This window comes from Colletotrichum truncatum, assembly GCF_014235925.2.
Source record: "Colletotrichum truncatum strain CMES1059 chromosome Unknown Contig_0008, whole genome shotgun sequence".
Taxonomy (NCBI): Eukaryota; Fungi; Ascomycota; class Sordariomycetes; order Glomerellales; family Glomerellaceae; genus Colletotrichum; species Colletotrichum truncatum.
In genome coordinates this window covers 2,657,592-2,670,090 of record NW_027222405.1, presented here as the reverse complement: position 1 = coordinate 2,670,090, position 12,499 = coordinate 2,657,592, and the positions used below count along the sequence as shown (strand labels likewise).

The following is a 12,499-nucleotide window of genomic DNA, read 5'->3' as shown; positions in this document are numbered from 1 at the left end:
TTGTCTCTATGGCCCTGTGATTCTATAAATATCAAGCTGTTGTCGAGGGTCTAAGGCAGCGTACCATTCCTTTTTTACTGTATCTGCAAATTAATAGGCTGAAAAGATCATCATAATCGCAATCACGCGCGTATGGCCTTTCCACAATGCCCATTGCCCTTGGCGTCACGGATGTTAGGCTGAAGGCACGATGGGCCTTCCTAAATGCCCAATATGGGCGGACCATAGCAAGCCCGCCCAGTACAGCAGCATGAAAAGAGTCACAATAACAAAGCTGGTTCGCGATGACTTAACATCGTTCAAGATTAAACTTCTTGGCCTCTTCAATCATCCTGGAATGATCTCATCTTTCTAGTTGTGATGGCACTATCGAGTATACTCCGGGTCACAAAATTCCATCCGCGCCGCTTAAACACTGACTCCAACTGTACTTTGAAGTACTAAAAGTCGTGTATAACCTCATGCAAGAGATGCACCTCTCTCTGTTGCGATTATCCATGGATAATTCTATATTTCTTTTTTGACGGTTCTAGCAGACGGTCCGAAAACTGCCTGTTTCCTTTGCTGGTTCTGTGTCCGTTTTGCGCCTACTAAATCAGCTGCCTAAAACCAGACCATTGAAGTTGGGAAACGGCTAGATCTGGGGGTTATTAGTTATCCGAGCTTATATTCTATAGCACCTAGAGACAACAAATACTTCTCTGTTCGGGTTGATCTCTAGTCTGCTTCATCAAGTCCGCAACCATAATGTTCTTCCCGAGGGAAAAGACTCGACAAAGGGGTGTCTCTATGGGCTCACCCGCCTTCATATGGGTAGCCGGTGACTGAAGGGGGTTAACTGAGTAACATTGCCATGTTAAATCCTGCCAGTACGTAGGAATATGCCCAGTTGTCGTGACTGGAGAAATGAGTCTGCGACACAGCATCTTCAGGGCGTTTGGAAACTAAACAAATTTGATTCGGTGCCAGAACAACATGAACTCCAAGAAACTGCAACTAATATCAGTTGTCATCGAATTAAGTATCCCTCTCCATCTTGGCCTCAACGTCAACGATTGTGGCTTGACTTAGGAATCGAATAGACAAAGACCTCAGGTACAAGGGCGTTCATATTAATTTGTGACATAATGATTGGGTATATGTTGTGGTGAGCATTCTTTAAAGTCTATATACCGGGCTATAGTAAATTTGATTACAGTAGGTATTTTACACCATTAATATGTCACTAGGAATGCTCCCGTCTCTACCCCTGCGTCGAGGACTGATGCCCGACATGTTCTTCCCTTCTAATGTCTCAAACTTCTGCTACCACACTTTGGCTTTTCATTTGCAATGATCTCAGCAGCCTGCTCGGCGAGGGCGAAAGTAGCCACTTGAAGATGTGCAGAGATCACGACTGGGAAAACCGAAGCATCAACGACCCGCAGTCCTTGAGCTCCTTTAACCTTGAGGTCAGTATCCACGACCTTGCCCATTGCGACTGATCCCATGGGATGATGGACAGACCTGAAACCAAATTAGCAAATATCTTGGACACATCGCTGAAGTCTACGTACCGAACAGCAGCGCGAATTCGTGCATCAATGTACTCATCAGTTGAGTTGACGCTGTATGGCTCGTCGAATCCTGCCGGGACAGCCTCGCCGTTAAGAACCTCTCGGCCCAGCACGGTGGCGTCACTGCCGGCAAAAGCAATTTCTTGACGGATACCCTCCCGGACGATGTAGCGGTCGACCGCAGTGCCGAGGTAGTTTGGATCAATGAGAGGAGAGTCGGTGATGTTTGCCGAAGCAAGCTTGATGGAGCCACGGGAGCTTGGCAAGATGAAGATGCCAGAAATTGAAAGCTTAGACCCATCGGTCGAGCCAGAGTAGAGGAAGAAGTGTTCAAAGAATGTACGCTCCTGCTTGAGAAGGGGGTGATCGGGACCTGGAGTAACACCCTCATCCTCTTCGATGGCCTTGGCGAGGCCCTCTTTGGGTACGCTGGAGCAGACAATGAAGTCTGTTGCAGTTCCCCATCTGTACTGTTCAGCAGTGGGGAAGGCCGGAGAGCCAACAGCCCAACCTTCTTCGGGGTTCTTTACATTCCAGGATGAAGGAGAAAGGAAGTGGTCAGCGTAATTCTTTCCAACCTCGGGCGCATCCAGCTTGACATCGATTCCGAGGGCCTCGAGCTCATCACGAGGGCCAATACCTACAGGCTGGTCAGAAAGCGAAGTTCTTCTTGATAGGATATTTACAACAGTCAGCCGTCACTTACCAGAAAGCATCAGAAGCTGCGGTGTGTGGACAGCACCAGCAGACAGGATAGTCTGGCGGCCCAGCAACTGAGTTCCGTTGGCCAGCTGAATGCCTGTCGCCGTCAACCCTCTGGTAGAATTCGAGAACAGGACCTTGGCCACTACGGTCTCCGTCAAAACAGTCACATTTTCCAATGAGTAAACGGCAGCTGCAATTTGTCGCCGTCCATTGATCTTGTTTTCGGTGTACTCGGCAACGCCAATTGGGTTTCCAGCGTTTCCGTCAAGCTGCGAGATGGGCTCGATGCCAATCTCTTGCCAAGACTGAAGGACCTTCTCGCGCAATGGAAAAGGACGGTTAGTAGACGTGATAGACTGGATATTGACAGGGCCCTCGTAGCCATGCTGGTCGGGGTTGATGGTTGTGTTCCAGTAGTTTTCAGTCTTCTTCATATAGGGCAAAAGACCGTCATAACTCCAGCGATCGTCGCCGACAGTTTCACCCCAGAGGTCATAGTCGACTTTGTCGCCTCGGGTCCACAATCCTTTATCACGGCTCAGCATTGTGTCACTTGGAAAGCGGCTTTGGGTGAGACAGCGTACCCATATTAATCACAGTACCGCCTCCCAGAGCTTTACCCTGAGCGAGGGTAACGGATCGATTGTCGACATGTGCCTGGGGAACTGAAGCAAGCTTCCAGTCAAAATCCCCGCCAATGGTGTTTGTTGAATTTGGCCACACAATATCTTGGCGTTCGTTGGCGTTGACACCGGCCTCGACCACGAGAATCTTGAGCTCTGGGCGGTACTCTGCAAGCCGGTTGGAGATAACCGAGCCAGCGAGCCCGCCTCCGACGACGATTATGTCCCAGATCATCTCGGTGGAAGTTGAAGATTGACAGCGGATAGGTCGGATGGGTTCCAAGATGGGCATGCTGAAGGAGAATCTGCAGAGGCGAGGATAAAAATGATCATCTTATGTTGCTTAGCGTGTATGAGGGCTTTAGAGTGGATGGGAGGTCCCGTCTGGGGTTCTGATCCCACGTGCAGTCATTATTCCGGAATACAGCAAAACTCCGCTCCGCGAACCACGCAGGGACGCGCGGGTGGTGGGATGATACCCCTGGCGTTTATCAGCTATCAAGGCGGAGAAAGTGACCCAGCGTTGCATTATCGACGGAATACAGGCTCATGAGCATCCAGATACAGGGTCACGCCGGGTTCGGCCCGTAAGGCGTTGGACGGGTAGCTCCAGCTTTGAAGGACACCACGGATAACAGAAGCGCAATCGAGGCTAATCTTGGTGCCAAGCAAGGGTATGGATAGCGTTCGGTTGTAGCATAGGGAATCTAGGTACAAATTATCCCCGTTTACATAGTACATAAAACCTTTGAACCGGCAAAGGCTGCATTGTTGTCCGGTAACCGAACCAGATGTGAGACCAAGATATCTGCAAAGCTCACTGGCAATCTCTGCAGATAACAGAAAGTCATTCGTTAAATCGCTCCGTCAAATAGCACACATGCGCGTTATCCTCCGTAGGATCCACTTGGGATCCCATGAGCTGCAATTTCCGTGATCAAAAGATCCAAAGTTCGACCAGGTCCCTGGTCCAAACACTGGAGCGAATCTGTGTTTCCGGTGTTCCATATTAAGTCGCCACTTGGTCTTGAGCCTTCTTTTGTCGTGATTGGCTCGCATACTTCAAAGCCTGTTCTTTCTGTTGGTTGCAGACAGGCCTGTTGGTTCTAACGTTGAAGATCCTCTTAAACCGGAGAGAGCCCTGTTAGCGGCCTCCGGTTTTTCCTGAGACTCAACCTATTAAACCATCATACTGACAATATCGATGGGTATATGGGCAGGTCTTTGAAGATTTGAACTCTTAGGGACTTTGGTATTGCGAACTGTTGGATGCTTTTGGTCCCTGTTACCGAGCCCAAAGGATTTATTCTGCAGGCGTATTTCCGGGCTCGTGGTATGGCACCACCTCGCGCTAATCGGCATATCGACCAGTTTTCCAAGAACAAGCGGTGGTGCATAATTTATCAGGTATTATTGTTTGAAGAATGTTTCGCTTTTCAATCCATATGGTAGACATAGGAGGTTGGCATTGAAGCAAATTAGCACCAAGTTGTTATTGACCAATAAAACCGAAGACGGATACCTTATCCAAAAAAAGAAGTTTTCCATGACCATCCAACCATAGCATAAATACCTTTGGGCTCAATTTTGCGGCTGTTTGATTACTTTTACTGATCGAATGAAGAATAATACGGGCTGCAGCCATCCCATGCTCGCGGCACTTCTGCATATGCTACCTGCTGCGTCGATGCCTTGCAGCCAAAGTCCCTTCCGACATCTGATCAATCCCTGCAGTCGATTCAACAGCCGCGTGGGATGAAGGAGAAGAAAGGTGCATAAGAGACGAGAGTCCGCTTCTGGATAGCGTTCGCCTTTGACTTCGTCCCGGAGGGCTTCATTCGTCGATCGTCTGTAGCCACAATGGCAGAAGGACATTTCCTCATTCGAGATGTAGCGACGACGACGCCGACTGTGATTACAGCGGACCATCCGCCGATTTCTTCTGCCGGGGCCGCCCTGATTGCAGTTGATATAGTTATGCTGCTTCTAGCTACGAGTGTGAGTGATCCCAACCCCTTACTTACCAATCCCGTCGGCATCTAATCCTAAAGAGCAGTGGACCGGAATGAGAATCTGGGTTCGCAGATACAAGCACCTTTCAATGTTCATGATTGAAGACATCCTCTGCTATCTCTCCTTAGTATGTCATAGAAGATATATCTCTAGCATGTTTTGGGCTGCAATCTGACCTCGCTGGCTCGTATAGATGTGTTATTGCGGCGCAGTCACCGGTCACATCATCTGTAAGCCCTCAAATTTGATAAATCCCTACGACTATAGGGATTGTTTGTTGACCAGGTGATTTCCAGCCGTCGTCGGCGGTGGCGTCGGCCACCACATCAAAACTCTGTCCAACTTCCACGTCGAACGTTATTCAAAGCTTTCCTTCTTCGCACAAATAATCTACGGTCCAGTTGTTGGGTTGGTCAAGCTCAGCATCATCTTCATGCTCCGACGTGTATTCTTCACGAAACGGTTTCGCATCGCATGCTACGTGGTTATGGGTGTTGCCGTGGCATGGATGACCATGCCTATTCTCGTGGCACTTCTCGTTTGCCGGCCCTTGGAGTTTAACTGGAACAGACAATTACCACATGGCCAATGTGGAAACAAAACGTTGGCGTACGCCCTGGTCGGCGTCGTGGACCTGATATCTGATGCCCTGATTCTGGCACTGCCGATGCGTATGGTTTATCAGCTGAGGGTATCACGGCCACACAAGATCGCGCTAGCTGGTATATTCGGACTGGGAACAATGTGCGTTAACTATCAGATCAATCTACCAACTGCACAATGGAAGACTAACCAGAGCACTTTTCATAGAACCATGGTTTTTACCGCGATTCGGCTTTACTACGTTTACAACCTCGATGTCACTGATATTACCTACACGACAGTCGTTCCGAGCATCATCGGTAGCGTACAAATGGGAGTGGCCATTATGGTCGCCTCAAGTCCCCTTCTGAGACCGTTATTTGACCGTGCATTCGGCAACTTGTTCGGTCTGTCTTTGCGGAGCATTGGCCGAACGTCAGAAAGAACCCCTGCCAGCAAGCCAACATCAGGGAAAGAGCTTGTAACTTTCGGAAGGTTAGGGGTGAAACAGGAATTTCAAAAAATGAATGACAGTGAGGAGCATTTGAGAGGGGAGCAAGCGGGAGCTAAATAGAGCAAGCAAACACAATTCAAGTAACAAGACAGCCAAAGTTTTTCGACCATTACCAAGTGAGGTGACTGCTTCATCATAGAGAACCCAAGTCCTGGTGAAGGTAGGGATGAATTAAGGGCTGTAATAAGAGTAGTGATAGTTTACAGGGGGGAAGTATAAACTGCGTATATCGTTTTGAAGATGCACAAGGCTTTAAGACGCTCAAATAGGCAAGCGAGTCGGAGACGTGGGTACCAAAAGACAAATACAACAGGAAAGCGAAGCCAGCTGAAGATTCCATCGACTGAATGAAATAAATTCTCCCATAGATCGAAACTAGTCAAACAAAACACAAAGGAACAAACTTCTTTCAATCAATAAAGAGAGCAAAGAGTTATGCCAGCCTGCAAGTCCAGTTCCTTTTCATCAAAGAATCTAGTTACACTTGAAGCGATCATGTTTTCCGCAAAGTCTCTCTTTTGGTTCTACCTATTTTAGACGCGAGGCAACTTCAAATTGTGGGCGAAACCAGCACAGAACGCTCAGAATGGGAAAAGTGGTGTTGTTGGTTGAAGAACTAACTAACTGGCTAGAGGGCTGTGGAGGCTGGCTAAGACCAGTGGTGGCGGCCGTCAGCCCACGTGACGGGCCGGCGAGGCCTGCCACCCACACCCCCTCTCAGACTCCTCAGCGAAAAAGCAGTAGAATAATAGGAAATACAGGAAAAGTCCCAAATCCTCCAAATCCGAGGAGTTCTCAACTATTAGAAAACTCGGTCAATTATCGGTTAAACCTGGCCAATAGGAGGCCGTGAAATCCTCCGAATCCCGAAGTCTCAATATCAATAGTCCCACAGTCTCAAAATCCCCCTCTCAATCCAATCCCTCCGCCATGCCCAACAAACGAACGAATTCCTTGTGTTTGACCGCAACCAGTGGCTTCGTGAGTCCATCGGCGGCCATATCAGCGCCCTTGATGAGTCGGAGTTCGATGCTTTTCGCAGTGTGAACCTCCTGTATGATCCATTTGTATCGGACGTCGATGTGGCGGGTTCGTGCCTCGTTGAGTGGGTTCATGACGTTGTCGTAGCCGTTGGCACTGTCAGTGAACATGATAGTAGGCGTGGTGATGGGTTTGCCGAGCAGTTGGGAGAGGCAACGTCTGATCCACTTCACAGCAATTGCCGTAGGTGTGAGATTGATGAATTCAGCCTCCGTGGTGCTCAAAGTCACGAAAGTCTGTTTCTTTGACTTCCAAGCAATCGGCGCACCAGCGAGGAAGACGACGTAACCACCTGTCGAGACTCGTGATGGCTTGTTGTCAGCGAAAGAGGCATCTGCAGCAGCGTAGAGCCCCAACTCGTTGATCGTGGGGATGCCTCCAAGTACAATACCGAGATAAACGGTGCCCTTGAGGTATCGGAATAAGTGCTTAATAGCACGAAGATGGGCCTTAGAAGGCCCTGAATTCGCCTGTGACAATTTACTGACGGTGTAGGCCATGTCAACGCGAGTTCCAGCCACCAGGAAGTTAAGGCAGCCGGTTTGTTCGATGTAAAGTTGTTGTTCGTCAAGCGAGCACTCGTTCTTGTCCCAGGTGACGGGCAGATCGTCAGTGGTCGCCATAGGCGTCTTGACAGCACTCAAACCATCAAAGTCGAATCGTTGAAGCACTGCTTTTGCGTACTTGGCTTGGGAAACGAAAATCTTACCGGCAGCTCTGTCGCGTTCAATCTGGAAACCGAGAAAATCGGTAGCCTCGCCGAGGTCTTTAAGAGAACAGACCTTCTCGAGGAGACGACGAACTTCCATCATGACTTGCTTGTTGGGAGCGGCGATGGCGTTGTCGTCGACGTACATAAGAACGTACGCTTTAATCTTGTGATTGACGAAGAGACAAACCTCCCCATCAACAGCAGTGAAGCCAATTCGTTCCATTTCACCCTTGATAAGTCGAAACCACCAAAGTGGTGATTTTCTCAATCCATAGAGTGCCTTGTGGAGCAGCCAAACCTTGTTGTCTGCAGTGGCGTAGCCAGCGGGGGGCCGGACGTACACCTTAACCCCCTCTGGAATCGAGGCGGCTAGGAAAGCAGTGTCGAAATCATATACTTCGTATTCAAGATCGAGAAGTGCGACAACTGCGAAGAAAAGGCGGGTTGCGGTGGCAGAGGCAACTGCAGCGTAAACCTCTTGCGATGACCAGTCACCTTTCTCGTGGTTTCCACAAACCACATATCGGGCCTTGTAGCGCACGATTTCGTTGTTTTTGTTGGTTTTGATGTCACATACCCACTTGCCGGGCAGGACTTTAGCGTCACGTGGTGGGTAAACGACTTCGTAAGCCCCCTTTTCCGTGAATTGAGTCATCTCTCGTTCGAAGGCTTGTTCCCACTGGGGCCACTGTGGGCTCTTCTGCGCCTCACGGTAGGACTTCGGGATCACCACGCCGTCGGGTAGGACTTTCGAAAGGGCAGTAGCAGAAAGCACGCTGAGAGAGAATTGACGAGAAGTTAGTGAAGCTGGAATGTCAGCAGATAGAAAAGTCTTTTTAGCATAGGAGCGTACGCCACTGGCGGCTCGGTAGTGACCAGGTGGTCGCTGGGCTGAGGCGCGGCGAGGTCGAGAGGACTCTGCCGGTTGACTCGTTGCTTCCTCAACAATCGTGGAGAGGGAATCAGGGTCCTGGTGATCAGTTTCCATTGTTTCCACGGAAGCGACGAATTCGTCATCATTCAATTCGTTAGTAATGCTGTCACGAGGTGTAGCAGTGGTCTCCAACAGGTTCTCTGGTGGCGGAGACATGAGATGTGTATCAGTGGGTGCCATCGCTTTTTCAACGATGGTCTCATCTGGTTTGGGATCACCAGTCACGGGTTTTTCACCTTCAATAGGCTTCTGACGGATGGTGTACTGGATGATGATATCTGGTTCGACAAACGCAGCATCATGTTCAATTTCATCAATGTTGGGTGTGCCAGTAGTTGGAGGCAACACTGTCTTGTGCGGTTCCTCACGAAATCGAACATCTCTGCAGCGAATAACCTCCTTTCGATCAGGCAGGTAAACGTAGTAAATGTGGCCACGAAGAGAACCGTAACCGACGAGGAATCCCTTGATTGCTCGTGGTTCCATCTTGGCAGAGCGCATAGGGCGTCGAGGGCCCTTCTTGTGTACGTAGGCAGCACAGCCAAACGTTCGGAGATGTTCAATGTGGGGGGCCTCACGTTCAGCAGCCAAGTTCAGCTCTCTCGCCATGATCTCGTGAGGGCTCAAGTTACCCTTGGAGGGTGTGGGCAAGAGGTTGAGAATCTGAGTCACCGAATCGATGCTGTAATCCCACAGTTCCTCTGGAAGGGACATGTCAATCAGCTGTGTCCGGGCGCCTTCGACGATGGTACGACCAGCACGCTCAATAGTACCGTTCATGGAAGGCGTGTAGGCAATAGTCGTGTTGTGGCGAGTACCCTCGAAGTAGGGGTCGTTGAAAACCTTGATTAGCTCGGGAGCATTGTCAGAAACCCAAACCTTGGGCTTGAGGCCGGTGAGACTGTAGAATTCAGTATCCCATTTCTTGATAGCTGCCAGGATGGTGGCAAACTTGTGGTTGGGCAGAAAAACAACCCAGTGGTAACCACTATACTTATCCATGAGGTGTAGAACCTGACGGTTCCCTTTTGTTGATAGGGGAAGAACACCAACGAGATCAAGGTGAATTTCATCGCCAATACTCGTAAGTGGAAGTGGGTGGTCTCGACTAATCCGTTCAGTGGATTTGCTGAGATGGCAAGACTCACAGAAGAAAGCGTCAATTTCTGACGTTGTGAACCGAATGCCAACACGGCGGCAAGCCTCCACAACACGTGATGGGTGGGCGTGAACCAGCCGGCGGTGCATCAGTTCAAGAGACGGTCGCTGGGTAGCCCGGAAGGCGGCGAGGCTGACAGCAATATCTCGAGGCACGTGATTTCCAGTATCATGAGTCTCAACGACGCAGACGTCAGAAACCCAATGAACTTTGGCAAGGGAAGTGCGCTGTGTCACGTGTATGAGGCTTGAGGTCTGCCAATCATATTCCACGTGATCACGACGAAGTTTTCCAGGGCTCAGTAAGTTGGCTGGGCTGGAAGGGTTGTACTCAACGTTGTGAAGTGTCCAATCGTGAATAACGTCAGGGTTGGTGGGGTCTTGGGTCTGGAAGAAGACGGTGCCCACGCCAAGTGACCGGACTGGGGCGCCGGAGGCAGAAGTGGAAGGTGTCAAATCGCTCTTTTCAGCGTACTTGACGAAATATCGCAAGTTGTTGAAGGTTGAAGTAGTACAACCAGAATCGAGAACGATATCGTCTCGGGTGATGAGGTCATCGCGGGCAGCAGTGAAAACTGCTGGGCTGGCGATGGAGGCAAGGGCAGACTGACCCAAGATGGCAGGTGACGCTCTGACAACAGTCTGGCGGGTGCCATCAACAGAAGTAGGCTGATCCCAGCGGCAGCGATCGCCACACACGTGCTTTCTCGCTTTTTCAATCAACTTATCCCGGTTGACGTAGTGTAGAGGGATGAGATTGGGGTGGGCGACATAGCACTTTGTGGTCTCGTGATCACAGTTGCAGTGGTCGCACTTCTTCTTTTCCTTGGAGGCAGTGACAGTGGAGGTGACGGTGGTGGTGACGGCTGGAGAGGCAGGACCCCCACTGCCAGCAGACTTGCCTCCAGGTGTGTTGCGAATAGTGGCATAACTGCGCTTTTGATCCTCGTCTTGGGCAAGCGTGTAAATCGTATCAGCCACCTCATTCCACGTGGGATGGGTGGCGCCCTTCGATGTGAAATGCTTGTACGTATCGGGAAGTCGGTCCTTAAAGAAGTTAAGGAGGAAAACAGCGAGGAAGGAGTCTGGCAGACGACCGTGAATGGTCTCAATACGCTTTCTGAGGTGGTGACAGCGATTGAGGGCATCGTGAAGAGTCTTGTGATCGTTGGCGGTGGTCTTGGCAAACTCGTCAACAAGGGCAGCTGTGGCGTCTTGTGAGATTCTCGGAATGTGCTTCTCGAGCGCCTGCCACAATTCGTAAGGGTTTCCATCGTCAACCCAACCCGCTGTGCAGAGTCTGTCAAGAACCGATTCGCTGGCGTTCATGAGGAGACCATTCGTGACGTTACGGTTCTTTCTCCATTCCTCTGCAGCGATAGGGTCAGCAGGGCGAGGGACGTCAGTCTCGAGGAATATCTCGAAGTCGTATCCTCGCAGGGTCGCTGTAACAAGCATGCGCCATGTGTTCCAGTTGGATTCACCTTTCAGGCGAGGAAGAGGCGTGAAGACGGTCTTGAAGTCGTTTTGAGACATCTTGAAGTGAAAGTGAGGGTATCACAACAGTGCGGGACAGACTTATAGTCGCACCTCGATCACAGGCGTTTCTCCGAGGCCGCAGCTTTGGAGGCGTGTCTGTACGTTAGATGGCTTACTTTCGCTGCCACCTACGCGTGCTGTTGGATTGTGTAGGAGGGAGAATCTTGCGTAAGAACACGAGAAATGGGTGGAATTGTGAGATCCGACCGTAGAAATACGGTGAATCGAAGGGAAGAATGAATACTCGTAGAAGATACGAGAAACTGATGGGCTGGTTCGAAAAACCGAAGCTGAAATGGTTGAATTCTCGTGAAAAACGAGGAATCGAAGTAAAAGTTGTAGTTGTGACTGAAAAGTCTGTTGTTGACCGTGGTGTTCGTGAAAACCAGTGGGTTGTGGTGGTCGGTCGCGTGCCACGTGATATTCGTGCGCGCCAGGCAGCCAATGTCGCGTCAGAAAGTGAAATTCGTCAGCGAAGAGGAAGGAAAGAAAGCGAGAAAATCGCACAGAAGGGTAAATAAAGCGAATAAAATCGCAAAAATTCGTGAATCAATAGAAAATTGACAGACGAGTAGAATAATGGGTAAAACGACGTTATTCCGAAAGAATAACGCTGGGCTCATAACCTGTGGGCGAAACCAGCACAGAACGCTCAGAATGGGAAAAGTGGTGTTGTTTGTTGGAAGAACTAACTAACGTCCCACACCCACTTCTGGGCACCCCCCACATTTGGGCACCCCATTTACACCAAAAACGCCGTTTTTCGAAATTCTATATTAAACTAACTACTATACTTACTAAGAAAAGAAAATATATATAAACTATGTTAAGTATAATTATAGCCATCTAATTTTTTATAAAGGTTTAAATATAATAATAGTTATAATATAGAAGTTTAAAACTAAAAGCTTTAAAATGTTAGTAGATACTAGTAACTTACTAGTATTCCTTAACATTAGAAAAATATATTTTCGCTTATATATACTTATTTAAAAAATCTAGGAAATTAATATTTATACTTATTAAAAGTATATAATTATATCTAAAAGAGATTTAAAAGTATTACTTTAGTAAATATAGTATAATTAAGGGTTAAAATTCTATAATAGAAACTTTTCTTAA

General features: G+C 49.0%; 4 protein-coding genes across 4 annotated transcripts; 1 reads left to right on the top strand and 3 right to left on the bottom strand.

Annotated features, from left to right (window-relative positions):
• Positions 1-1,286: 1,286 nt before the first annotated feature.
• CTRU02_212201 (glucose dehydrogenase) lies at positions 1,287-3,176 on the bottom strand (the record flags this gene model as incomplete). Its single annotated transcript, XM_036724970.1, has 4 exons — positions 1,287-1,506; positions 1,557-2,196; positions 2,263-2,787; positions 2,846-3,176. The coding sequence occupies 4 exons, from the start codon at positions 3,174-3,176 to the stop codon at positions 1,287-1,289; spliced, it is 1,716 nt and encodes a 571-aa protein (XP_036583135.1).
• Positions 3,177-4,744: 1,568 nt separating this feature from the next.
• Positions 4,745-6,053, top strand: CTRU02_212200 (uncharacterized protein; the record flags this gene model as incomplete). The annotated part of the gene is made up of 4 exons (XM_036724971.1): positions 4,745-4,882; positions 4,941-5,024; positions 5,091-5,127; positions 5,194-6,053. 4 exons carry the CDS (start codon positions 4,745-4,747, stop codon positions 6,051-6,053), a joined length of 1,119 nt encoding a protein of 372 aa, XP_036583136.1.
• An 851-nt stretch (positions 6,054-6,904) lies between these two features.
• Positions 6,905-11,374, bottom strand: CTRU02_212199 (reverse transcriptase domain protein; the record flags this gene model as incomplete). The annotated part of the gene is made up of 1 exon (XM_070205791.1): positions 6,905-11,374. One exon carries the CDS (start codon positions 11,372-11,374, stop codon positions 6,905-6,907), a length of 4,470 nt encoding a protein of 1,489 aa, XP_070060604.1.
• A 455-nt stretch (positions 11,375-11,829) lies between these two features.
• On the bottom strand, positions 11,830-12,000 carry CTRU02_212198 (uncharacterized protein; the record flags this gene model as incomplete). Its single annotated transcript, XM_036724973.1, has 1 exon — positions 11,830-12,000. One exon carries the CDS (start codon positions 11,998-12,000, stop codon positions 11,830-11,832), a length of 171 nt encoding a protein of 56 aa, XP_036583138.1.
• Positions 12,001-12,499: the final 499 nt, after the last annotated feature.